The following is a 27,777-nucleotide window of genomic DNA, read 5'->3' as shown; positions in this document are numbered from 1 at the left end:
TGCCCAGGGAAAGCACCGCTAATTCCTGTTTTTTACACACCGATGTGTCGTTCCACGATTTCCCGTTCACTGTTATCTATGGGCAATCATATATATATATAAGCTTTAAAAAGACAATAATTAAAAAAATGAACTAGCATGTGATCGGCTTGGCTTGTGATGAGCTCACGAGCCAAGTCCGAACAGGGGTATACCCTTAACAAGCGGAGCTTGAACAGCCCCAGCTAGGCTCGTTCAGCTCGTTTACCAGACCTACCACTTAGGCAGGTTGTCCATCGTTAAGTAGGAAAATTTTGGAAAAGAGAAAAAGGAAACAACAGTTTCACTGACCAACATTGAAATTGCTTATTATGTCAATAAATTTCCTTCCCAAGAGTTTAGTTTCATTGCCATTGATCATTAGAAAGACAAATAAGCTGTATCTATTGCCTTGGAAGTCAATGGTTGCCTTTAATTGGACCTACAGACAAGAATACACCCATCAAACTTTATTTACGTATTTGACATGCAAAGCAGATAAAGAAGACCTAGAGGGAAGAAAAGAAAAGAAACCAGCTTTATTATCTTGTTTGCGTATGTACATATCCATTTTGAAGGCTAGTCTCAACAATGAATGCAGGAAAAGAAAAGACCAACATCAAACTTCAAAACTGATAAAGCCAGCCAGAGCTTCAAACCGCAGAAGAGTGACAGGCTGAAAGGAACAAAATGTCTTCATGCTGTCTCAATCTAGAAAATCAGTCCAATATGAGTGATGCTTGCTTTCGGTGACTGTAAATTAACATTGTAGCCAAGTACCATCATATGAATTCTAGTCAACGTTATGACCTACCAATAAGTAATACTCAGCTAAATTATCATCAAGCAGCAGAAAACTGTCAAAAACATACTTTTTACTCCAAGGGAAGCATATTAGCTTTGAAACTATGTTGCATTAAGATTTTTCATACAACAGTAAGTAGTTCAGAACCAGCACCACCATTACTGAATCTCTAGGCAAAATTTGCTTCAAAGACAGCTTACAATCTATAAGGTATGAACTGTAAAAGGTTACCCTCAAATGAAGGATCAAAATGTGAAATCAGACATCCTTCTTCAGAAAAAAAGGTGAAATCAGACACGTTAAATCGAATCAGGCAGAAGCAGTTATACATGGCACAAATGAAGTACCACAAGCGATCCACTGCCGCTTCCGGCCATGGCGAAGCATGCAACTTGGCACCTTATGCCATTTTTTGCTTGATATATCATAAAGGACCAGTCGGTTCATCTTCTTAGAGCGCAACGACAACAAAAGCAGGCTCCTGTTACCCAAGCATGTCATACGCACCTCCTTGCCGTAGAACTCTAAGCACATCATATTTGGCATTCTGTCAACCTCCTTCCACAAGAGAGTCATCTTCTGGAGCTCCCATATGCATACGCATGTGGCAGCATTCTTGCTCAGCAAGCCCACGAGCATGATACGGCCACTACACTCTGCGAGTGTGTGGTCGTTTGAGTGGGGCGGAAGTGGTATGCTGAACTGCCTCCACACATGGCTCTCCATGTTGTATGAGACAAGACCATCTAGGTTAGCACGCAGGAAATACAACACTTGGCCGATAGAAACAGTCTGAGAGCGGAAGTTCAAGTCAAGAGGAAGCTTGATATAAGAAGGCAAGCTTCCTGGACGAGTCCAACTGTTGCATACAGAATCATAGACCTCATAATCTCCATTAGTTTCTAACCACATGATCTTGTATCCATTACCAGTAGATTCTCCTGTCAGAGTCATCCCAACTGCGACACGTGACAAATCATGAACAGATCTAGAAGGTAAAGCCTTGAAAGCCTGTGTGAGGGGATTGCAGACAAAGAAGTTCTTGTGCCCAATATCGAGAAAGCAAACCAGGCCACCAGCTGAAGTCACTGGAAGAATGATTCCCTTTGCTGGGAATGAAGGCAAGGAATGGTGATGCCATTTATTCAGCAAAGGATTGTACATGGCTCCACTGTTGGTGTTCTCATGAGTTATGGTGTAAAACCAAGGATAGGGTTGCTGGACTTGTGCACACTGCTGCGAGAAACTATGTGATAACAACAAGGAATTCCACTTGCGACATACAGCACGGAAGCGGAAGAAGGCGGCAATAGGCAATCTTGCAATAACAACCTCAAACAAATCCTCTGGAAATTCTTTCCAGATATGATCTTTCATAACCATCTCATGGTTCTTGTTATCTCTGCGAGATTTCTTGGAGGGTGGGCACTTTGCTTCACCCAGCTTCATGGTGTCAGATTTCATTCCTTCTATGACACTGTAGCGATCATCATTGCTGGAACCACTGTCCAGGTCAATGAAACACCATCTGCACAGAAGACCAATCTACACTGAGTTGATCCCTGGGTTTGAGGCAAGGGCTCTTTGAGATCATACCATAGCAGAACAGTTCAACAGTAGCTGACAAATATTGGAAGCATACAATCTAGAAGCAGATCCTTAGAACTAGAGATTCAAACAGGGAATAGAATTTCTTACTGAACTGTAGAAGTGAAAGATTTATTGATTTTATAGAAATACAGTTTGATAAGGAAAGAACACAGGAATAGATAGGACCTACTTACAGACGACCAAGAAATAGATCCAAAAGGACCAAAACCACCAACAACCACACTCTTAAATTCATTATTTGTCAGATCATATGGCTGAAAGCTAAGCAGTGCTGAGAAAATCAGTAATAGCAATCAACAGTGACTTCCAAATTTCTGAAAACAAGGGCTCTCTAAAAGGCCCTTCCTCTAGCACCAAAAACTAATACAGCCACTTCAATGAAAACACAATATAAGCTATTAGCTGTCCACCCATTTCAATTGAACAACTTCAGTAATTTTCTCAATGTACATCCAAGGATTGGTTATTCATGTCAAGAAACGCCTGGATGGAGGCTAGAAATGATGGTCAATGCAGATGGAAAAAGTTCATCCTGTTTATCTAAACCAGGTGTCCACTGCCCGGCACATTAAAAGATCAACTTGTAAACTTGTCGTCACATATCCTAATAAATTGTTAACATCCATATATATATATATTTTAATATTAGCAGAGATTAAAGAAAATCCATGACCAGCTGGCAAGTCAGCTCACAAATAAATGAAAGCCTCAATGCGGACACAAGCCTAGGCCACAAAGTAGCTAAAATTTTGCATAACAATGCAAAAACGGAAATGTAAGAGAAGGTAGAGAAATAAGTTAGAACAAAACATATTTATAAGAAGAACGATTCACTGTAAAAACTTTATACACGATAGACAATGATAAGATGTCAACTACAAACTGGCAAACCTACACATTAGTCACATTATTAATCATGACAACAGCTTAGCAATTAATTTATGATACCTTTGAGAAATTAAAGAGAATAAGAATAAAAACCACACAAAACCAACCAATTAAGTAATCAATAATGATGAAATGAAATAAGGTCGTTGACAACATAAACCAAGTCAGATTATCCATATGGTTAGTGGTTTATAATATAATATTAAAGAAAATATCTCAAAATGCTTATTATTGTTTGTGAACTGTTAAAAAATGTATCACCCCATTTCCCTCCTGACATTTGTGTACTACTCCCAATTAATTACTCAGATCACCAAAAATCTTTTTCTTTGCTACATGTTTTTTTAATTGATAATTAGAATATATAAGTCAAAAAAGGAGATTAAGACTTCAATAAAATGATTAATTGAATATAATCTGCTTGAATACTTTTCCAGAAAAACTGAGTTCTATGATTGGAATGGTGAAGCCAAAATTTTCTTAGATGATTCTGTCCAACCAAATGGGATCAAAGAGATTTTTTTCTAGAAGAGGCTGAAAACCTATGTTACTTGGACAATGACATGGGTGTCGGTGTCGGACACGACGGGTTTTAAAAAACTAGAATCTTGGACACGACTATATATATATATATATATATATATATATATATATATATATATATATATATATATATATATATATATATATATATGAGAGAGAGAGAGAGAGAGAGAGAGAGAGAATTATGCAAACAAAACCATAAAATATAAAATGCACATTCCCTTCTCATTTGCATTCAGATCCTCGATGATTTACACAAAAGTTAATGATGTAATATGAACATATAAGATTTTGAGTGTAAATGTCCTAATGGGAGTGTCAGATGATTGATGCGTGATGGATTCTTCCTAGGTAAGTATCTTCCAACTCTAAAATACTCTACACTTGTTTAAGGTGTCTGGACACCCATGTCTATAATGCCCAACACTGGACACAGGTATGACATTCACTGGACATGGCATGTCGAGACACCTTTTAAGGTGTCAGACACTTGACACGCGTGTCCAAATTTGTTGACACTCATAATTTTAAAAACGGTGTGTTGGTTCTGTGTCTAGGAGTGTTGGTGTAGGTGTCGGTGTTAGGAAGTGTCCAACATCAACACTTCAGCCTAGGTGAAGTGTCCATGTAACATGGTTGAAAACCAAGCACTCAACAAAACTGGTTTTAGCTTTTCTACTTAAACGTTTGTCTATGGCTCAATTTCAGACAATGGCATCCCCAGAACATAGCTTGTGTGGTTTCCACCTTGGTTGGAAGAAAACGGTTTACCGTAATTAAACCATAAGATCATCCCACCACACCTTCCTCTTCCCAACCCTCATCTCTCCTATCAAAAAGTTAGGCATCTCTATAGCAACATGCACCTATTTCCTAGCATGAGAGAGCCTTTTCAGCATCAGCCTAGAGTTAGCAACATCAAGAGTCCAGACACTTCCTAACATGTACAATGTGTAGAATCAAGAGGCCATTATTGCACTTTTTATCAAAAGGAGAATGCCGCTCGAGACTACTGGAACTTGATCCATTGCTACCTGGTATAAATTACAAAATAAGGGTCAAAGGGTGGTAGGGATGAGGAGGGTGTAAGGCTATGTCACACGGACTCGGCTAGGGGGTCGACGCACCCGCATCGACACGCCCCGACATGGGTGCGGCTTCGGACATGGGGCGGACACGGTCAACCAAATGTCGGACTCGGTCAACGCACTGGGGCAAAGTCTGTCCACATTTTGGACTCGGTCAACGCACCGGGGCTGAGTCTGTCCACATTTTGGACTCGGTTAACTTTGACCGAATCTATTTTTGTCTATTTTTAGGGCAAAAAACTAAAAAAATATCGTTTTTTTTATTTTTTAAAAAATATATATATAGCCGAGTCTTATTATTGTTATATATATATAGCCGTGTCTCCTAATGGGCACAACTTTAACCAAGTCTTATTATATATATATATATATATATATATAGCCGAGTCCCCATGTCCAAAATTTTTGAAATTGCGCCGCACCCGTACCCGCACCCGCACCCGCACCCTCACTAATGTGACATAGCCTTACACCTATGTCACATGGGTGCGGGTGCAAAGGGTGTGACACGTAATTTCAAAAAACTTGGGTATATATATATGGAAACTAGAATATGTAAACCCATCAAATATGTGAACTTTGTTGAACCCACAGGAACCGATCTCTAGATCAACGGTTCTTGTGTAATCTCTGGTTTCCCCTTCCCATCTCTCCCCTCCCACCACCTACCTCCCTTCTTTCCCCTTTCCACCTCCACCACCACCACCACCCCTTTCCCAGCCTCCACCACCACCATCTCAGCCTCCCCACCGCCCCTGCTCCCTCTCGTTTTTGTGTTTCGCCCAGCCCGAGCCAGATTTTCCGCCCCTTCCCCGACCTCCACCACCACCACTGTCTCCAGCCTCCACACCGCCATCCCCGGCCTCCACCACCGCTGGACAGCCTCCCCACTGCCCCCCGCTCCCTTTCGTTTCTGTGTTTCACCCAACCCCAGCCAGATCTGCCACCCCTTCCCTGGCCTCCCCACCGCCATCCCCGACCTCCACCACCGCCGGACAGCTTCCCCACCGCCCCCTGCTTCCTCTTGTTTCTGCATTTCACCCAACCCCAGCCAGATCTGCCGCCTCTTCCCCGGCCTCCACCATTGCCGGACAGCCTCCCCACCGCCCCCTGCTCCCTGTCGTTTCTGCGTTTCACCCAGCCTCCACCCCGCCGGACGGCCTCCCGCTGTGGTGGTGGTCCTCCAGTGTGTGTGAGTGGTGGTCCTCCGGTGAGAGAGAGAGAGAAAAGATGGGTGGGTTAGGGATTGCACAGGAACCATTCGATCTGAAGATCGGACAGTTCCTGCTGGTTCAACCAGTTTACATATTATACGGGTTTACATATTCTAGTTTCCCTATATATATAGTGTATGCGAATACGTATTTAAATATATACTATAGATAAAACTGGACTCGGTTAGGTTAACTGAGTCCAGTTTTGGACAGAAATGGACTGCGGTGAGGTTGACCGCACCTGACACTGCGAAAGCTTGTCTAAGTGTCACACCTACATAGATGCAGGTGTGTGAACCTTTTAGAAGAGTCTGTGTTACATAGGTGTAAGGAGGGAGGGAAAATACAGGGTTCAGATGAGAAGGATGCAGTTTGGCTACTCGACCAACTCATAACCATTTTTAAAGACAGACCCCATACTAATACCCATATAGGAAAACAAATGGATATAGACATCTCATGTATGGTTCTCACAAATACTAGTCAAATTCTGCCAAAATATGGGTCAAACATCATCCAACTCATACTAATATATACATTTTAAGAAGCAAATAAAAAGATGCATCCTTTTTTTTGACAGAATACATGGAATGTCGATTTAGTAAGCAACGAAGTAGTGATGGGAGTGTAGTGAAGCTTGGTGAGCACGAAATACCGGTGGATGATTCTTTCAAATATTTGGGATCTATCATTCAAAAGTATGGAGAAATTGATGGAGATGTAAATCATAGGATAAAGGTTGGGTGGATGAAATGGAAGAGTGCAACTGGAGTGTTGTGCGATCGTAGAATGCCATTGCGGTTGAAGGGAAAGTTTTATAGGACGACTACTAGGCCCGCTTTACTATATAGTACGGAATGTTGGGCTGCCAAGAGACATCATATTCAAAAAATGAGTGTAGCTGAGATGCGTATGCTGAGATGGATGCGTGGAAATACAATAAAAGATAAGATTCGGAATGAGGAGATACGTAAGAAGGTAGGCGTTGCACCCATTGAAAATAAGATGAGAGAGAATCGTTTACGGTGGTTTGGACATATTCGACGAAGGCCTAATGATGCTCCAGTTAGAAGGATGGAGAAATGGGAAAATATATTAGTTAAAAGAGGTCGGGGTAGGCCTAGGAAGACATGGATGGAGGTGATAAGAAAGGATATGAATGCTTTGAACCTCACCGAGGACATGGCATTGGATAGAAATGAATGGAGGAGAAGGATTCATGTGGAAGACCCATAATGATTTTCTTTGTTGGTTCATATCGCCGACCCCAATTGTTTTGGGATGAAGGCGTAGTTGTTGTTGTTGTTGTATCCTTTTTTTTGACATAGAAAGCTGAGGTTAGGCAGACCCCTACCAGTTATACAACCATACCACTAGGATTCGAACTTGAAAAGTCCCAACACAAGGTGATGTGCACTAACTGCTCCTGCCAGACAAGCGGAGCACCATTGGTTACATAGCATATTCTTGTTCACCACATATTTTCTAGGCACTCTCTGTTCCACTTTGCCACATGCTTTTGGTGACCATAGTTTGGGATAGGATGGAAATTTGGACGTGATTTATGCATCCAAACACTTAATTTTAGAGGCTCAAAGAATCTGAGGGGATAATATGCATGTCATGACAACACAGGCTGCAATCATATTTTCCGCATAATATCCATGGTGTTTAAAAAAGTTAAAGACCAAAAATTGTCAAGGACCTGAGATTAGCAAGAAAGAAGCCAGTCTAGAGAATGTCAAATTCACAGACACCCTACATGCTCTAGGATACATGAAAATTATATGAACTGCTAAAAAGAATAAACTACTAAATTCAGGGGCTGTAACCATAGATTGCACACCTAGTTCAAATGATGTTGAACAAGTACCTAAACTAACAAACAAGAAGTTTAATGATTTAATCAACCTTTAATATTAATCCATGTTTCAAACATTCAAACACATTATCAATATATAAAAAATGGTGCATTTGACTCAGCTTACTAAAACATTCTTAAGATCCACTAATCCATTATGTATTTGATCAATGCCAAATAACAAAATAGAAGGAAGAAATCACAAGAACCTTCACAAAAATCACCCCAAAAAACTGAAAAACAAAAACAAAAACATCACTGAATATCAAAAGTATCAGAATTCCTCTCCAAATTACAGTAAGTAAATAAATAACCAAAAAAATGAACATAAATATCATTTCAATGATTCTACGAACTGTAACATTTAACTAAACAAAATACTTCAATAAATTATTTAGCCTAAATCAATCTCAATATCACATCTAAACAATTAGAAAAAGACAAGTTAAAAAAAAGGGAAAAAACACTCAACAAACCACAATAAAAGAAAACAAAAAAACCCCTCAAATGAACAAGTTAAGAAACGACCTGGCCCCCCACGCATAAAAACCCCAAAAAAGAAGAAGAAAAAGATCGAAATATTAACACTTTGAGGGCATTTTCAATGAATCCATTTATGCAAAAAAAAGGGATAAGCCAAAAAATCTGTCATAGAGACTCGGCCAACCGGGTGCCGCACCCGCATCGACGCGACGTGGGTGCGACACCCGGTGCGGTCAACCGAACCTTGGGACTCAGCCAACCGGGTGCCGCACCCGTGTTGACGCGACGCCAGTGGCGGAGCCAGGGGTGGGCAGTCGCCCACCCCAGAATTTGAAACCAAAAAAAAAAATACTGTGCCTCCAGCGATATTTCGTAAAGAAACAAAGAATCTGATTTTAACTCTTGTATGCTAATGCCTACCGCTATGTGTGTTTTAATTTGTCTGGTGTGTGACAAACATAAAATAAGTGTATGTTTACTTTTAATCAAACAATCTGTTCGAGGATCAATAACGCATGCATGGAATTGAAAAATTGTTAGTGTTGGACCTGACCTGTTCTGGATATTATCGTCCGTGGTGTGTTGTCATTTAGATGTAGTTTGTTTTAGGTGGCGAGCACTCGCCCAGGACAGTGATCAGCAAGTGGTGCTGACACGTTTATGTCTTCCCGTGGCAGCGGTATCACATACACCCTAAGCTTCCACCTAATCTGGACCAGCGTTTGTCACTCCCCGAGTTCGAATCTGCATTCAACCGGGTTTTGGATTGTGCGTTTTAAGCTTTAGAAACTGCTTTTGGAAAGCAACGTAATGTTCTGGTTCCTTGCTGTTTATTTGAGCTGAATGTATGCAAGACTGATCTCAAATGATTTGAGTATATTGTGATAAATATTGCTGATTTTTTTTTACATTGATAACCAATCGATTTCAATATAATTCAAAGGCTTATTTAAGTTTTATCTCTTCACGAACGACTGTGCCTCCAACGAAATTTTTTTGGCTCCGCCATTGATCCGAATAAATGGATCGTCCTTCAAGACCATAGTATTGTCCCCGAGACCCGAAGTCTGCCCACCCAACGAAAAACTCATGGCTCCGCCACTGGGCGACATGAGTGCGTGTGCGGCACCTGGTGCGGTCAACCGAACTTTGGGTGCGATCAACTCACCCATGGTCATTTGTGTTCAATTTTTATACAAAAAAAATGCCCGATGAAAAGGCTTAGGGGAGGAGGATTAGGGCAATTTTTTTTGCCCTAAATTTCCTCCTGTCCGAGTTTTCTCCTGAAGCCTTCTGACGACTCCGATGCCGACGCCAACGCCTTCCGACCTCTCCTCCTCACTCCTCAGGTACTTGCTCTCTCTCTCACTCTCTCTCCATCACTCTCATTGCCTCTCTTCTCTCGCTTTCACTCTCACTCTCTCTCTGTCTCTCACTCTCATTGTCACTTCTCTCTGTCTCTCTCACTCTCACTCGCTCTCCGCCACTTTTCTCTGCCTCTTCTCTCTGTCTCTCTCACTCTCACACGCTCTCTGTCACTTTTCTATGTCTCTCTCACTGCCTCTTTTCTCTTTATTTCATTAGTGTTAATGTTGTTAACTGTTAAAACTTCAAAATTATATATATATAAATATATATATATAATTTTTTATATTTTTGCCCTCCCGCACCCCCACACCCAAGGTTTTTTAAAGTGCCGCATCGCAGCACTTGCACCCGCCGCACCCATGTGACATAGCAAGAAATGATCTTAATCGAGCACATACAACCTTCCAGCTTATCCCACAATTCTGCACAAGTGACCACATCTAAACACCCACTTAAGCAAAGCTAGGAACCTCTAACTTATACACAAAATGTAATGTTGTCGCCCGACGGGGGCAGTTATAGGAAGAGGAGAGTGTTACCCATCTCCCTCTCTCATGAAAATGGAAAGTGGGAGAGGGAAGGGGGGAAATGCCTCCCCCGATTATGGAAGGAGAGGGGTGAGGGGGGTAACGATTGCACTCACCCATGGCTATAAAAGCCATGGGTTCCCCTCTCCCTTCCCCTATCACTTTCGACAGAAGCAAACCCTGAGAGAGAGAGAGAGAGAGAGAGATTCAGAGAGAAGGAGATGAGGAGGCACGCCGCCGTCGGCTAGGTAAATCCTCCTTCTCTTTTTTCCCGTTTTCTTTTCAAAGCAGAAGATGTTGGCAACCGCAAGGTTGCCGACGAGTTTTAGAGACGCAGGGCGCTCACCTGGGTGGTGAAAACAGAGGGGGTTTCCCTCTGTTATCACTACCGGCAACCAGCAGGTTACCAGTGACGGAAAAAAAAGAAAAAATGATAGGGGGCGAACCCTGCAGCCTGCCGTCTGTAGTGAGGAGGCACAAAAGGTCCGGTCCTCTGCCCTCACCACTGGTTAGTGCCGATGGCCTGTAAAAAAAAAAACGTAGACCGTGGGACAGGCAAACTGAGTTGACTGTGTCGCTCGGTCTGGGCATGACCCAAACTGAGCTGGGTCTGGGGATGACCACGGTGACCGAGTCAATAACAGAAAAAAGTGTTAATGTGACAGACCGACTCGGGCCTCTAGAATGATAGATCGACTCGGTCTGAACAGACTGAGTCTGATATGATTGAGTTAGATAAGACTGACTCGGTCTGAACAGACTGAGTCAAGTTTGTTTTCTTGGCAAACTGGCTCAATTTGGACAGACCGAGCCCCAATCCATATTTAGGGCAGACTGGGTCGGGTCTGCTTTCGACAGACCAACGCGATCCATATCGATTCGTGTCTGTTGTGGGCAGACGTACTCGGTCTAGATCGAGTCGGGCCCATGGTTGGGTTAGACCGACTCGGTCTAGACCAAGTCGGCCGGCTTTTTTAGAAAATAATATATATATATATATATATAAGTGGAATTGGATGAGTACCTCAATTTTTCAATACAAACCGGATCCATATTTGGATTCAAAATCAAATCGAATAGCGTGTACCTAAAGTGGATCCAAAACTAATTGGATCTAGTTGGGTTTAATCCAAATCCAAGTCTTTTCCATTGTTGACGCCAGACTTGGGCCAAACCATTACGAAAAAGTTTGGATCGCACGTATCAGATCCAGGATTTAGTCAGAGTTGCAGTTGAAAAAGAGGGCGGGGTAGGCCTAGGAAGACATGGATGGAGGTGATAGGAAAGGAAATGAATGCTTTGAACCTCACCGAGGACATGGCATTGGATAAAAATGAATGGAGGAGAAGGATTCATGTGGAAGACCCAGAATGATTTTCTTTGTTGGTTCATATCACCGACCCCAATTGTTTTGGGATGAAGGCGTAGTTGTTGTTGTTTGTTGCAGTTGAAAAACTTAAATGATCCGCTTTGGAATAAGAGTGGATTTAGATCCGAAATTTAATTGAAAGTCGAACTACAATGAATACGAATTAGGTAGTGTAAAGACAAAATAAATCGGAGAAATTACATGAAACCAGGGGTGGTCAAAAAGTAAAAAGACTATTTTGCCCCCAGTATGTCTGATTAGTAAACAAGACATAACTTGGTACTCCGATATCGGATTCAAGTGATTTTTAGATCTTTGGATTCTTCTCTTCGAGTAAGATCCATTAGCAGGAGATGTGATGACAAACCCAAAAAGAATAGAGTCAAAGTTTTGCATTAAAGTCTAGGGAGGTTTTCATATTTTTTAACAAAGATGAGACTTTAAATGATGATAAAGGATATTCGTCTATTTCATATCCAAAACTTGTGAGAAGGCTAAGGTTATACCTTAGAGTTGGAATTTAAGAATTTCAAGTGAACATTTGCAAATTCCACATTAGTTAAATAAAATACATGTTGATTAGTTTAGGCATCCTGTGATATAATTCCATGTGTTTTAAGTATACAACAACAACAACAACAACAACTACGCCTTCATCCCAAAACAAACCGGTACATGTGTTTTAAGTATGCTAATTTATTTTATTGTGAATAGAACAACTGTTTAGCATGCTTAAGAATCTATAATCATGATATTTGGTATCATGCTTAAATGAGATGATCCATGTTTCTTGTTTTATGACATGGTTTAAATTATGAATATATCCCGTGTAAAGAAAATCATGACATTACTGCATGCAGTGTTATTAAAAAGGCGCCTCAAGGCGCAAAAAAGCGCCTCAAGGTGCAAAAAAGCACACCTTGCCTTAAGGCGAGGGCCTTTGTGCCTTGGGGCACAGGCATAAAGCGTAAAAGGCTCGAGGCGTACGCCTCGAGGCAAAATGCGCCTCAATATGAGGCGTTCACGCCTCATTCTTTTGGTCAAATAAGGGTCAAAGCCCTCATTTGACCAAAAATAAAATTTTAAAAAATCATGCCCCCCCGACCCTAATTAGGGTTGGGGGCCCTAATTTTTTAGTCTCTCATCTCTCTCTCGTCTCTCATCTCTCTCTTGTCTCTCGCAGTCCCTCACGCTGCACTCGTCTCTCTCGTCTCTCGCAGTCCCTCACGCTGCACTCGTCTCTCACTCACAGTCCCTCACTCGTCTCTCTTGTCTCTCACGCATCTCTCTCTCACAATCCCTCACTCGTGTCTCACGCGTCTCCCACCTCTCGTGATCGAACAAATTTGTTTGGAGAATCACAGAAGGTAGGCTTTTCTTTCTCATGAATTTATCAGAATACATCAACCTTACATGTCTGTACATTTATATTTATTTTTCATTCTTTTTGGTTCTGTCATCTAATGAAATTTCAATTGCTTGAAAAGATATTTTCATTTTTTCTGAAGTGCATTAGACTGATACCACTACATAGATTGTGGAGGTGCTAGGAGCTTAGATAGATAGAGAAAACATTACATTACTCAATTAATTGGTGCAACCTTGTCCCTCTCAACATACAATGTGTAAGTATATGAGTTCATTCCTCATTTTTTTTATGACAACCTTATTAGCATCATTTACAGATATGTGCAACAAAATTTAAGATGACAATCTGAAGATTCCAGGGGAAAATTGTAGGACAGTGAAATTAGGATTGTTTACCAACAGAGATATCGGTTAGCAACAAATCATACTAGGATGCTCTTTGAGTTCAATTTTCCAAAGCAACAAAGATTAAACATGGAGAATATAGAAAGACCATAAACTGTTTGTTAAGAAAAACGCGAGCAAGAAACAATCAAAGGAAACAATGAACCCCCCAAAAAAATTGTTTTGGGGGGCTCTGCCCCCCCCCTATACCCCCGCTCGTTGAACGGGCAACAGGACTCGTGTCGGGGGGAACCCCTAGACCCCCCTCCTGTAAGGGCAAAAACTCTGAATCAGGCTCCACAACTCATCATTGTTATCATTCACATTGAATCTTTTCCCCCTTTTAGATAATTTTTATAGTTTTTTAAGTTAATTTTTTTTTTAGGCTTACACTTTGCGCCTCGAGGCTTACGCCTCGCCTCGGATTTTGGTGGAGCGCCACGCTACGCCTCAACGCTTTTCACAACACTGGCTGCATGTAAAAGATTGATGTATGATGTTGAGAATTGAGTATAGGATTCCAGAGTTTTGGGATATGATCTGTCCTGAGAATATCACGCTTATGCCTTGGGAGGAGCATTGTAAGTATCGTGATTTAATAAGTTAATTCTATGTCCGGTCGTTATCCTTAAATATATGATATGTAAATACATGTTAACTGCAGTTAGTGAACATATATTGATGCAGAGCCGACCAAGAACAGCAGCAGACAGAGTTCGTCTCGGGTTCGGGTCTTAACCCGAGACCCAGATCCAGTCAAACCCTTTTAAATAGACCCTCTTAGGGTTGCGAGCGAAGATAGAGAATTCAGAATTGCAGCAGCCGTCAGTTTGGTTTTTCCTTTTGTTCTTTTTGGTTTTTGCTGACTCATTTTCTTTTCCAGTTAGTTTTCCCCTTTCTCCATTATTTTGTCTTTCTGTAGATTTTTCCCTGAAGGCATTTATTCCTTTTTGTCTCATTTAGAAGCTTTTCTTTTCATTTCTTTATTTCTTTGTCACGTCAGTTTGCAACAACTTTGTTTTTTTTTCATTGCTTCCTTTGTTGCCTTTGGTTTTATTTCCCATTGCTTGTTTCAAAGCCTATTGAATAAAATTAGCAGTCCAGCACCGTTAGTTTACGGTGATCTCTTTACTCATTTTGGCACATCGCACGATCGTGGAAGTTGTGCCCCTACTTGCTACACCTCAAGTGCATCACCGAATCCGATCTTCACGTTGCATCACAGTGATCGAAACTTCGATGTCCACGCTGCATCAATGAGTGTCGACACCGACATCCATTAGCGAGAGTTATCGGTTCCCTCACTGCATCATATATGTAGTTAGTAGACATATATTGATGATTGTATAAAACACTAACTTTAAGAAATGAAGGTTGAAAAAATAATGTGCATAAGATAACCATCCAGAGCATGATAAAGAACTCTACTAGGAGGCATGGTCTAGGGCACTGTTGAGGTGTGTACCTTAAAAAATTCTCTGACATTTCTAGGTGAGCCTTAGACGTTAAAACATTACCCATTAGACATATGTAAGATGTAGCATGAACCACAAAACCTTGGGAGTAGGTATAACTTCTCAATACATTGGGGGCAGATATAGCTCCTTGAAAACTTTGGGGGCAGGTATAACCCGAGCTCTTCGGCTAGCTACCGATGAGCACTTTGTAGTTCCCGATGAGCAGTTGCAGCACTTGTATCCATAGTCTGGGCCGGTTTGAACTATATTGTTGTGAGTGGTTCATATGTCTGGCCAACGTTGTAAAATCTAAGTTGTCTACATGGATTGCTACGCCCGAAGAAGCTATTTTCGAAATAGCCGATTAGAGTATAATGTAAATGTCTACTTTGAGAATAATGATATAGAGAACGGTAAAATGAATAAAATTCATAAAAAACATATGTGCTTAGTTAGCAAACTAACCTAAGACTATGAGCTTAGAGCTCACTACAGTTGCAATGATCGTGTCTAAATGAAAAATTACTGAGTTATAGACTGATCCCCTCTTTTGGGGGCAAATGTAGGTTGAGGAACAGCTGCTAAGAGAAAGAATTAGTCCACTACTTTAACACAGTTTCCACAAGACTTATATGGTTCATTTTTTACATTTTTGTTTATGTAATTGGACACTTTTATTTGGATGGAAATAATTATTATTAATGGATGTATGGATTTTTTATGGTTATTTTGGTTATTTCCCTTTGAAACTAACGTCCATCAACCTGGGCTTGAGAGGCCCCGGTTTGGGTCTTTACACAAAAACTGAGATAAATTGGGATATATAGAGCAAAAATACAAAATACACATTTTATCCCAACTTGGTAGTTAGGTGCGGTGCATCCAAACACCACCATTAAAATTTCTGCAACAAGCGACAAAAACAACAGAAAAGAAACCAGAAAAAGGTGGAACAAAAAAACCAACAAATTAGATCAATAACAAAAACCGAAGAAGACTAGGCACATCCAGACACCCACTTACGTGAAGTTAGGACGCTCCAACTTATCCACAAAAATCCAGATAAATTGGGATATTACATGATGAAGCAAGATAAAAAACCCAACTTAGCGGGTAACCACGGATCATAAAAAACACCACCATTAAAGTTTTTGCAACACACAAGAACACCAACGAAAAGAAACCAGATAAAGAGCAGAGCCAACCCAACCAAAGAATTAGATCAAAGAACGCCAACAAGAGAAGAAAATGGCTTGCCTTTCCGGATTGGAACAAGAAGAAGAGGAGGAAGAAGGGTGCGCCGTTGGCGAGGGCCTCGAGGCGACGTCGTAGAGCTCCCAAAGGATACGGAGACGGAGGTGAGAGATGAGTTGCCTGAGCATGGCCAGGCTTTTATCACTCACCTTATTCTTCTTCTTCCTTCTCCCTCACTCCTTGGCATGCTGGTGGAGGAGGGCTTCTCTTCATCCCTTCCCCATCTCTCTCTCTCTCTTTCGGCTCTTCCGTGGTATTACTGTAGAGGGATATATATTTGGCTACTTTTTTTCATTATTACGGTGTTGCCATCATCTCTGGGAATTTGGTTTCCTCTGTTTGGATTTTGGAAAGGGAGATACAAAGGAAATAATTCTGTTGGTTGCGTATCAGGTGTACCTTGCTATATTCGTGGATGCAAACGGTTCATATTAGGATCGGTTGTGGCCAATGCTAGATCCGACTAACTGATGTTGCCCAAACGGATTCCAATTAGGATTGAGACTGGGATGGTGAAAAGCTCATACCAAAATATGTTCTTAGATATCCGTCAGAATCGGCAGCAAAAACCAAAACCATATTGTCGGCATCCAATTATAATTGGATGTGATTTCGGCCTACTATATCAAATTAAACAAAGTGGGATTTGGTTGGATATCAGATAAAATCTGATCCATTGGTATCCCTACATTAGGGTTTTGAGATTTTAGGTTGGCTGAGAATATCAGTTTTTTTCAGTTTAATGTTCATGAAATATTTGGGAGAAATGAATATTTTTAAGATTTTTGGAGTGAGTTTGATGATCTGAGGGATCTACTCAAATAAGAAAAGATGGGGGTTCTCAGGTCCGATGCCCAAGTTCCCAGGGTTGGTAAACAAGGTTGAAGTGTTCAAGCTCAGCTCGTTCTTGTGACGAGACAATCTGAGCTCAAGCTCACAATCAGCAAGAGTTAAACTAGTTGATTTGTTTATAAAAAATTACATTGTTTTAGAGCTAGAAGAAATAAGATTACAAGAAAAAAATACAAGTAAAACATATCTAAAGTATATTTCCTACTGCCTAATGAGCTTATACAAATCGATCCGAGCCGAGTCAAGTACCTATTATTTATATTCGGATTGACAAACCTATTGTTTCCCAAATTATGGATCCCACATCTGAGGTTGGAGTGGAGTCTGTGCCGCATCAACACCTCCTCAGGTTGGATCTTAAGTTCGACGCACGCACCCTTAGTGTACAGGAAGGCTTCAGATCTGAGATCCAAACGTAGCATGGGTGAGCCAAAGATCAGTGTATCTTTCATCAACGGATCCCGAATCCGAGTTTGAGGTTTGAGCATTTAGGCACAAATTTTGTAGCATATATATATATACAGTGATCTAAAAGCAATGGCTACAAAGGTAACAGTTTTTTTTGGCATATAAAAATATATATTTTTTTATCAAAAAAACATGATCCAAGAGTCCATTCCCACGAAATGGAGCATGTTAAATACATCTAACAGTTTCAGATCTATCATAAAATACTTAAAACCTATGGGGCATAATGGGGCAGAATGAGAATTGGGGCCTAATATGTTGAGTTCTTTCTCTCTCTCTCTCTCTCTATATATATATATATATACTTAAAACCCCAGTGGTACGTTGATTAATAACTGGTGGGGTCTAACTAACGCCAGCTTGCCTTTCAAAAAGAAGTATATATATACACATGGGGCCCAGGCTAGTCTCATGACTTGATTATAGTTGAACCATACATCTACTGCTCTACGCCAGTAAGTGGGTGCACCTAATGTATTTTATCATCCATAAGAAAAAGGAAAAAACATAGCAATGAGAGACATCATGAAATTGATGTTAGTTGCTTTTTCTTTTGGTATTGAGCATTGTGAACTCTTGACCTTAAAATCGGTTCATTAGGTGAATCAGTTTCTTAAAAAAATAAGAATTCGAATTGAATCGCTCAACATGTCACCATTAAATCACACGTGTTATTTGAAAAATAACAAAAAATATTAAAAAATTACCCCGTAAAAAAATTAAAAAACCAAATTGAACTGTCTCTTTTAGAATCATTGTTGAGCCCATTCGATCTGAATCGGCCGATCCATACCAATTTTTAACAACGTTGCTCTTGACGATTGTGTAGGTGAAACTTCTATGCTACTCTGTGTCCTCGGGTTTGGTCTACTAGATCCAGACCTTATTGAGGTCTACGAATGGGGGCATATTTGGGTCAAACAGTCCAGAGGTCTAGGAAAGGTTCTAGGTCAAACACTGGTAGTTTTAGGACACGTTTGGAAGCCAAAAAAACTCTCATAAAAAGAAAAAATGTTGCTTGTGAGAAGTTTTGATATGATAACTTTTATAAAATAAAAAGTTTTTACTTGTTTGTGTAGCATGAGAAAATGTGAGAGAAGAGGTCTCTTTCATTTTTTTTCTTCACCCTTTTTCCTATACCGTCCCCTCATCCACAAACCCACCACCACAGCCACCACGAAAGCTGGCCAAACGGCCATCAGAGGCCACTCTGACAATTACATTTCTCTCTCTCTCTCTCTCAACCATAGCCCATCAAAACCCTCTCAAAATGGTTTTTGTTTGCTTTTGCAAGTAGTGATTTTGCAGGGTCAGCAACTGAAGAAAAAGGAGTCAGGAATGGAGGCTGCACTTGTGAGTTTGCCGGATGGAGGATGCATCATCGTCGGAAATGCAAGCCATGAGGGAGAGCAAAGGCAGCAGGGAGAGAGGTTGGGAATGGGTATTGGGTCGCTCGATCCGAAGGTGAGAAGGGTGGTGGTGAGATGGGTGGTGGAGAGTGTAAACATAAATTTTCTCTTGATAGAAAACATTCTTCCATCCTGAAAGAATCAAAGCAGGTTATATGTTCCCCCCCGGAACACACAAGTGTGTGTTCTCGGGTCTGAATGAACGCCATGTATGTAAGCACGTGGGACACGTTTCTCCGTGTGTGTCGGCATCACTTAGCATCAGAGTTCGGTTTGTTTGCAAAGACTTAATTACCCTTTCCCACCATTAGCACCATGAAATGATGTTTTGAGTAAAGGACAAAAATGTCCTTCTGTCAGAAGAGAGAAATGATTAAAATCATCATCATTTTCGCCCTAAAGAGTAAACGATTCTGCTTTAACAAGAGCTCCTCGCAATATGTCGCCCTAAACGTTTTGGCTCACCTTTTGACGATGCACCATCTGTTGTAACAAGAGTTCCTTTTGATGTCGTCTGCTGCTGTCGGAGCACCTCTTTTCATCGTCTACTGTCGTCGAAACGTAGTCAGAGCTCCGTTGCCACCATCGACTGCATCTACCTTCTAGGTGTTTCTCCTCCACTGTCGGATTAGCAAAACTTGTATCCTTTGGATGAGTTTTATGTAAGGTTTCATTATGTAAACAAATCGATTTTTGTTATGTAAATCTGAATGCTAAATCTTACAACTAGTTATATTATTCATGCTAAATAACACATATTTTCATACTGAAACAAATCGATTTGTACCTATCCACCTTCTGGGCATCGAAAAATAGTTAGCACGATTTGTTCTTATGAAGGCCAAACATTACAACAATATGCACTTATTAAGGCTAAATTTCTACAACGATTTATAAGTTTGAATTTAACAATGATTTATACATTTAATGTAGTGGCGATTTGCTCGATGCAACAATGATTTATATGTTTCAAGCAGTAGCGATTTAGCCGATTTATGATTCATGATTCATGATTTATACATTTAAAGCAACCACAATTTATACATTTAATGCAATAGTGATTTATGATTTACAACAATATGTACTTATGAAGGGTTCAATTTCTACAACGATTTGCGATTAAATTTATGTGTTGTGCAGGTTAGCAATGACTACAATTCGTAAGATAAGAAAGCCTTCGCCGTTGGAGGGGATGACTCTTGGAGAAATCATCCGCCAATCCGATATATATAGGGCTATGTAAAGTACCAAAATATAATGAATATTGAAGATGAAAAAGACAAGAACAAATTATTGGATATTTACTATGCGGAGCTTGATCCATCAAATATTAAAGATGAAGAAGAAGAAGGATGATGAAGAGAAGAAAAAACAAAGGAAGGAGGAGGAAAATGAAATCTACACACACTTATGAGGCAAAAGGATTTCTTTCTGTCGACCATGCAAAATTAAATCTACATGGACATCATTCTTCATGTTATCTGTCATGATTGTCAGTTGCATCACATTATACTATGCATCAAGTTGTTATTTACTTTGCTAATAAAAGAAATGACTTATCGTATATGTGTATTGACAATAGCGATTCACGTGACAATGATTTGATGACAGTTACAACACTATGAAGCGATTTCAATTTTAATCGCTAAATGAACAATGATTTGAATACGCAAATCGCCACTATAATCGTGTAACAATGTAAATGCCACACACACATATTTTAATATCATAATACAAATATCTTACAAATTGACACTAGCAAACACATAATATGTTACAAATCGATATACATATCGCATAATATATTACAAATCGATAAAAAAATTCAGCATAATAGCTTACAAATCAATATTAACAAACAAAACAATATCTCGCAAATCGATAATATGTTACTACAACCGCGATTTGCGTTATGCTATTCCAATATTTTCTATACAAAGGAAAATTGTTGTTGCCGACATATACGTCATTGCGTAAATCACATAAATCGTCAATCAGAATCCAGATCTCACAAGGCATATTGATTTTTGACAACAAGCGGGATATGAAACAACGTTTACTGTTGAATCCCAAATGTTACAACAATATGTACTTATGAAGGGTACGATTTCTACATCGATTTGTACGTTTGAAGCAACCATTTGTATATTTAAAGCAGAAACAACTTATACGTTTGATGAAATAGTGATTTATACTTTTTGACGATAGCGATTCACGTAACAACTATTTAATTACAGGTACGAAGCTTTGAAGCGATTTCCATAGAAATCGCTAAATGAGCAACGATTGGAACATGCAAATGGCCACCTCATGTCGCTTAATGTTAATTTCTCAAGAACAATTTTCAATTACATATTACAATATCTAACAAATCGACACTAGAAAACACTTAATATTTTACAAATCGGTACATATATCCCATAATATATTACTATACCTAACCCTATACCCTAAACCCTTAATATCTTACTAAACCCTAATCCTAAACCCATAATATATTACTAAACCCTAAACCTTAATGCCTAAACCCTAACACTAAACCCTAAACTCTAAACTCTAAACCCTTAATATATTACTAAACCCTAAACCCTAAACCTAAACCCTTTAACTCTAGACCCTAACCCTAAACCTGAACCCTAAACCCTAACCCTAACCCTAAACCCTAAACCCTTAATATCTTACTAAACCGTAACGCTAAACCTTAAACCCTTAATATCTTACTAAACCGTAACGCTAAACCTTAAACCCTTAATATATAACTAAACCCTAAACCCTAAACCCTAAACCCTAAACCCTAAACCCTAACCCTAAAGCCTAAACCCTAAACCTAAATCCTCGATTTATATGTTGATTCTATATATCGATTTATAAGCTATCAATAAGAATTTCTATATCGATTTGCATGATATTTGATCATCGATTTACATGATACTATGACAATATTTTCGTAACAAAGGCAAATCGACTAAACATTACAATGTTTTTTAAGATATCAATAGGAATTGCCATATCGATTTAAGATATTGTTTTGATTCTTAATATCGATTTAAGATATTGTTTTGATTCTAAATATCAATTTTTAAGATATCAATACGAATTTCCAAATCGATTTAAGATATTGTTCTGAATCTTAATATTGATTTCTATGCTGATTCTTAATATCGATTTAAGATATTGTTTTGATTCTTAATATCGATTTAAAATATTGATTTGATTCTAAATATTGATTTTTAAGATATCAATACAAATTTCCAAATCGATTTAAGATATTGTTCTGAATCTTAATATTGATTTCTATGTTGATTCTTGATACTGATTTAAGATATTGTTTTGATTCTTAATATTGATTTCTATCCTGATTCTATATATTGATTTATAAGCTATCATCAGAATTTTTTATATTGATTTGTGGCCGACAAAGACGTTATTGCGTAAACTGCCTAAAACATGAACCACTTAAAGGTATATGTTATTTTATTATAAAATTTTTGACGGATCCCATAAGCATTAAACTCCTCTGTTATAAAAGAAGATCCTCACAATATTACCCCATAAATGTTCCACAAAAAATCTAATGCTTCGTCTTCTTTCGTCGGAGCACCCTTTGCTGTCTCGATGAGTTTTTGTGTTGTGTAGGTTACCAATGGCTTACATTCGTAAGAGAAGAAACACTTTATCTTTAGAAGGGAAATCTCTTGACGAAATTGTCAAACATTATGCTTTGTACGAGCAATTAGAAGCGTAATACAAAATAATGATGATTGAGAATGACAAAGAAATGGAGCAATTGTTGGTAAAGTATAGAGCAAAGCCTAATCCGTCAGATATTAAAGATGATAATCCAACAAAGAATGATGAAGAAGAAGTACAGATGAAAAAGAAGAAGAATGATGACGAAGATAAGCAAAAGGAAAGGAAGGAGGGGAATAATGAAAAAAGTAAAGGAAATCGAGGCAAAAGGAGGAGGAGGTGGTCAATAGGAAAAAGCAAATGAAGAATAAGAAGAAGGAGGAAGAGAAGCGAAGGCAAAAGGGGGAGGAGGAGGAGAGGGAATGACAAAGGAAGAATAAAGAGAAGGAGGAAGAGAAGCGAAGGCAGAAGAAGGAGGAGGAGAGGGAAAAACAAAGAAAGAATAAGGAGAAAAAAGAGAAGCGAAGGCAAAAAAAGGAGGAAAATGAAAAACAAATAAAGAATAAGGAGAAGGAGGAAGAGAAGCGAAAGCAATTAAAAAAGAGGAAAAAGGAGGATGAGAAGCAAAGATAGTTGAAAAAGGAGGTAGAAGATAAGCAAAAACAATTAAAGAAGAAGAAAGAGGAAAGACAAATAAAGCAGATTCAGGACGAAGAAAAGAAGAAAAGGCAAAGAAAAAAGAAGGATTATGAGGAAGAGAAGGAAAGGCAAAGGAAGAAAAAGGAGGATGCAGAAGAGAAGGAAAAACAAAGGAAGGAGAAGAAGGATGAGGAAGAGAAGGAAAGAGAAATGAAGAAGAAAGAGGACGAGGAAAAGAAGGAAAGACAAAGGAAGGAGAAGGAGGACGAGAAAGAGAAAAAGAAAGAAAAGAAGAAGCAGGAGGAGAAAGAGAAGGAAAGAGAAAGGAAAAAGCAAAGGATGAATGCGAAAAAGCGAAAAAAAGAAGAAGTACAAAAGTAGAGGAAGTGAGGGGATATAGAGGATAAAAGTGTGACTAAGGTATGTTAATCGCTACGAAATATCACGATGTATTATTGTAGTTATTATTATGTATAGCGATTACTATGAATAACAATTACTGTTATAGTGATTACTATGTATAGCGATTACTATGATAACGATTACTGCAATAGTGATTACTATGTATATCGATTAATTGTGATTTGATATTTTGTGTTGCAGGCAGGTAAGAAGAGAAGCAGAGCAGCATGTGAAAATTAAGCTGAAAGGGCAATATCAATGGCCTGTAGTTCTGTCGTGGTAAAAAAAGCTGAGTGAATATCAGAAGGATCGATTACGAAAGATGCACTTCGGCGGCCTTCTGGACCAATATTATTTTAAAAATTACTAGAATACCATGACCCACCAGGTCAATAAGTGGAACCATAAGACGAACACGTTTCAGTTTGGGGTTTTTGAGATGACCATTACCCTAGAAGATGTGGCACAGATTACGGGTCTTAACTATCATGAAAGTGTTGTCCTAACACGAGATTCAAACTATAACCCAAGGGACAATTGCACGACCCTTCTAGAAATATCGATGGAAAAATGACGTGAGTATATTTCTGGTGGAAGCAATTCCTCATCGATGAAAGCTTATTTTTTCCGTAATAATTGAGAAGGTCGGTTCGCTGCATGTGCATCTGAAGCAGCTGACCAAGAGTTATGCAACTTCCTTCTTTATTTTTTTGGATTTACTTTATTTTTCGATTATTCTGGTTCGAGAATAAGTTACTTGTGACTGTAGTTCCTGGAAGACTTAAATGAAATCGACAACTGGGCATGAGGTGCTGCTATGCTCGCATACTTGTACAATGAACTTTATCATGCGAGTAAGGGTACAAAAATCGTCGAGGGATTTTGACCATTTGTTCAGGTATTTGTTTATTACATATTTAGTACTTGTAGACTAAGCTCGTTGAAGGTTGTAGTCTTACTAATATATTATTTTTTTAGGCTTTGACGTATGAGCATATTGCCGCCTTGCGTCCTCAATGTGGCCCTATGGTTTATGGTTTTCTCAAGATCGGCCAGTGGGCTTCAATAAATGTTAAGGAGGAAAATACTCAATTCATTTTAGATGGACTGCAATTAAATAAGGTAAATTGTTTAAAATTGTTGTAATGTTTAACATTCTTAAGTAATCATCACTTTAGGATTTTGTCTTCCTTAGTATAAATCGTTATCTTCTTAGTATCTAACTTTTATTAGCACAAATCGTTGTAATGTTTAACATTCTTAAGTAATCATCGCTTTAGGATTTTGTCTTCCTTAGTACAAATCGTTATCTTCTTAACATCTAACTTTCATTAGCATAAATCGTTATAATGTTTAGCATTCTTAAGTAATCATCGCTTTAGGATGTTGTCTTCCTTAGTATAAATTGTTATCTACTTAACATTTAACTTTCATTAGCGTAAATCGTTATAATGTTTAGCATTCTTAAGTAATCATCACTTTAAGATTTTATCTTTCATAGTACAAATCGTTATCTCCTTAGCATCTAACTTTCATTAGCGTAAACCGTTATAATGTTTAGCATTCTTAAGTAATCAGCGCTTTATAATTTTGTCTTCCTTAATACAAATCGTTATCTTCTTAGCATCTAACTTTGATTAACGTAAATCGTTATAATATTTAGCATTCTTAAGTAATCATCACTTTAGAATTTTGTCTTCCTTAGTACAAATTGTTATCTCCTTAGCATCTAACTTTAATTAACGTAAATCGTTATAATGTTTAGCATTCTTAAGTAATCATCATTTTAAGATGTTGTCTTCCTTAGTACAAATCGTTATCACATTCAACATTTTGCATGAATAATTATGTCTATATCTAAACCACAATCTCGATTGTATAGGTTGTGTGGAGACCATATGAAGATGAGGAGGACAAGGACAAAGATGTTGTTGTGGCTGCGAGACTGCCTGTCTACGATATTTGGCTCTTTAGCAAATATGAAGTCGAGTTGCAGCATGGTAGTCGAGTACTCCTACAAGCTGACTTGGGACAATCGGTACCAAAAGTGCATGTGCTATTGAGAAGAAAGATGAATAGTGGTGGGGCCAAGAATGTGAATTGGCACAAACGCTTCAGGAAATAATTGGATAGCTGAAACAAAGAAGTTGTTTGTGCCATACCATATGATTATAAAGAATGACAATATGATCCCAACTATTTCAAACAATATTGGCAACCTATGCATCTAAATTGACAGATTGAGGAGAAACAACCTGAAAGTAAGGACACTATTGTCCCCAATCATGTCGTCTTTCAGCATAGACGTAACGTCCATTGTGTTCCTTTGGCACTTACTATGATTCCCTCTATTGTAGTACATAATAAGGATCAAACACTGTTGAGAAACTCTGTTTTGATGTCACATAATATGATACACTGTCTTATTTGATTTCATATAATATGATAATATGTCTTCTTGAAAAATGTTATATTATGACTGAATATGCTTTGCCATATATCTAACGAGTATTTGATGCAAGGATATCTCACTCAAAAAGGATGGAGACCTCCTGTTCAAGTACAACTATGGTGCAATCATACTCCTTGAAGAAAAAGCTTGTTGAGCCATGCATTCCTAAAGACCATCTAAAGAGATCGGCTACCTCAAGTTGAAGATTTCTTCTTCTTTAGAGTCATATGTAATGGAACCTTCAGAAGCATGCATATTGCATATTACATACTCATTCATAAAAGCTATTTCATAAAAGTATACGATAGTTTCAAAAAGCTCCTTTTTGAAAACAAATAAATGTACCTTCTTACAACCCTTTATGAAAAAGGTATTTTGACATGATTTCAAAATGTAATAATTGTACCTTATATCATATACAAGACAACTTGAAAAGTAATGATTTTAAAAGTAGGAAAAAGACAAAACATGAAATCGGCTACACAAAGAAAAACAAATATAATATGTTTTGAAAAGACTCTAGTTACCTTCTTTAAAGAAATGATTTCAAATATAGGAAAAAGACAAAACATGAAATCGGCTACACAAAGAAAAACAAATATAATATGTTTTGAAAAGACTCTAGTTACTTTCTTTAAAGAAATGATTTCAAATATAGGAAAAAGACAAAACATGAAATCGGCTACACAAAGAAAAACAAATATAATATGTTTTGAAAAGACTCTAGTTACCTTTTTACAAACTCATATAATGTCGACTTACTTGAAGTCATCATTCTCTTTGTATAGCATTAAATACCTCCTGTAAGAAATCTTTGTTAATATCCTTCTCAAGAATGTCGACTTACTTGAAGTCTTCATTCTCTCTGTAGACTTTGAAAAACACATCATAAAGAAAACTCTTGATATGACTATGTACAAATAAATATCTCAAAGCATTTATTGTACTTACACTCATTTTAAGTAAAGAAGTACTTATGTACCACAAATCATTAATTAGGATAAAGACAAAACTACACGACAGCCTACAATCCAACGTTCAATGTACTATTGTAAGAAATAGACTTTTTACATAAAATATATATTACCTAAAATATTACAACGACTAGTGTACCCTATATTTTACTTTTATGGAAAGAAGACTTTCTCAAATTTCTCTAAAGATGTTTTTGAAATGACTTGACATTTCATATCTCAAAAAGGCTACGATTTCAAAAAGTAACGACTATTTTTTTAAAGCTATATAAACACACTCAAATAAACTATTCAAGACAAGGAATGGATATGTGAGCTTACAACGAGAAAAATTCTTATTCGATATTTGAAAGAGAGCCTAGTAAAAGAAAGAGAAAAGAAAGAGAAAAAGTCAAGAATAACTCTTTGACAAAGAGTATCTTCTGAGTGAAAAGAACAGAACATTCTAAGAATCCTTCATTCGTGCATTCATATCATTCTGAAGGTTCTATAGGAAGTATTGTAACTTTATGTTATTCACTGTATTCCTTCTTTGTTGAAAGAAGTAGACCTCTGAGAAAGAGGGTGTTGCCCTTCTCTATTGAGAGAAGAAGACCTCTGTGTAAGAGGGTGTTGTCCTTCTCTTTTGAGAGAAGAAGACCTCTGTGGAAGAGGGTGTGCCCCTTCTCTGTTGAGAGAAGAAGACCTCTGAGGAAGAGGGTGTTGTACTATTT

General features: G+C 38.5%; 1 protein-coding gene and 1 pseudogene across 1 annotated transcript; one reads left to right on the top strand and one right to left on the bottom strand.

Moving 5' to 3' along the window:
• Window positions 1-876: 876 nt before the first annotated feature.
• LOC149833440 (F-box only protein 6-like) lies at window positions 877-16,464 on the bottom strand. Its single transcript, XM_090012839.1, has 2 exons — window positions 16,242-16,464; window positions 877-2,351 (listed from the first exon to the last, which is right to left on the bottom strand). The coding sequence occupies exons 1-2, from the start codon at window positions 16,364-16,366 to the stop codon at window positions 1,133-1,135; spliced, it is 1,344 nt and encodes a 447-aa protein (XP_089868965.1). The 5' UTR covers window positions 16,367-16,464; the 3' UTR covers window positions 877-1,132.
• Window positions 16,465-17,627: 1,163 nt separating this feature from the next.
• LOC149833439 (acetolactate synthase 2, chloroplastic-like) overlaps window positions 17,628-27,777 on the top strand; it is a 29,314-nt pseudogene continuing 19,164 nt past the window's right edge.

This window comes from Nuphar pumila, chromosome 7, assembly GCF_984573655.1.
Source record: "Nuphar pumila chromosome 7, dmNupPumi1.hap1.1, whole genome shotgun sequence".
Taxonomy (NCBI): domain Eukaryota; kingdom Viridiplantae; phylum Streptophyta; class Magnoliopsida; order Nymphaeales; family Nymphaeaceae; genus Nuphar; species Nuphar pumila.
This window is presented reverse-complemented; position numbering and strand designations above follow the sequence as displayed.

Coding starts and splice junctions, on each gene's coding strand:
- LOC149833440 (XM_090012839.1), bottom strand. CDS start 16,366: ATGCTCAGGCAACTCATCTCTCACCTCCGTCTCCGTATCCTTTGGGAG. Junction 2,352..16,241: donor TCTTGTTCCAATCCGGAAAG/GCAAGCCATTTT, acceptor TCTTCTGTGCAG/ATGGTGTTTCATTGACCTGG.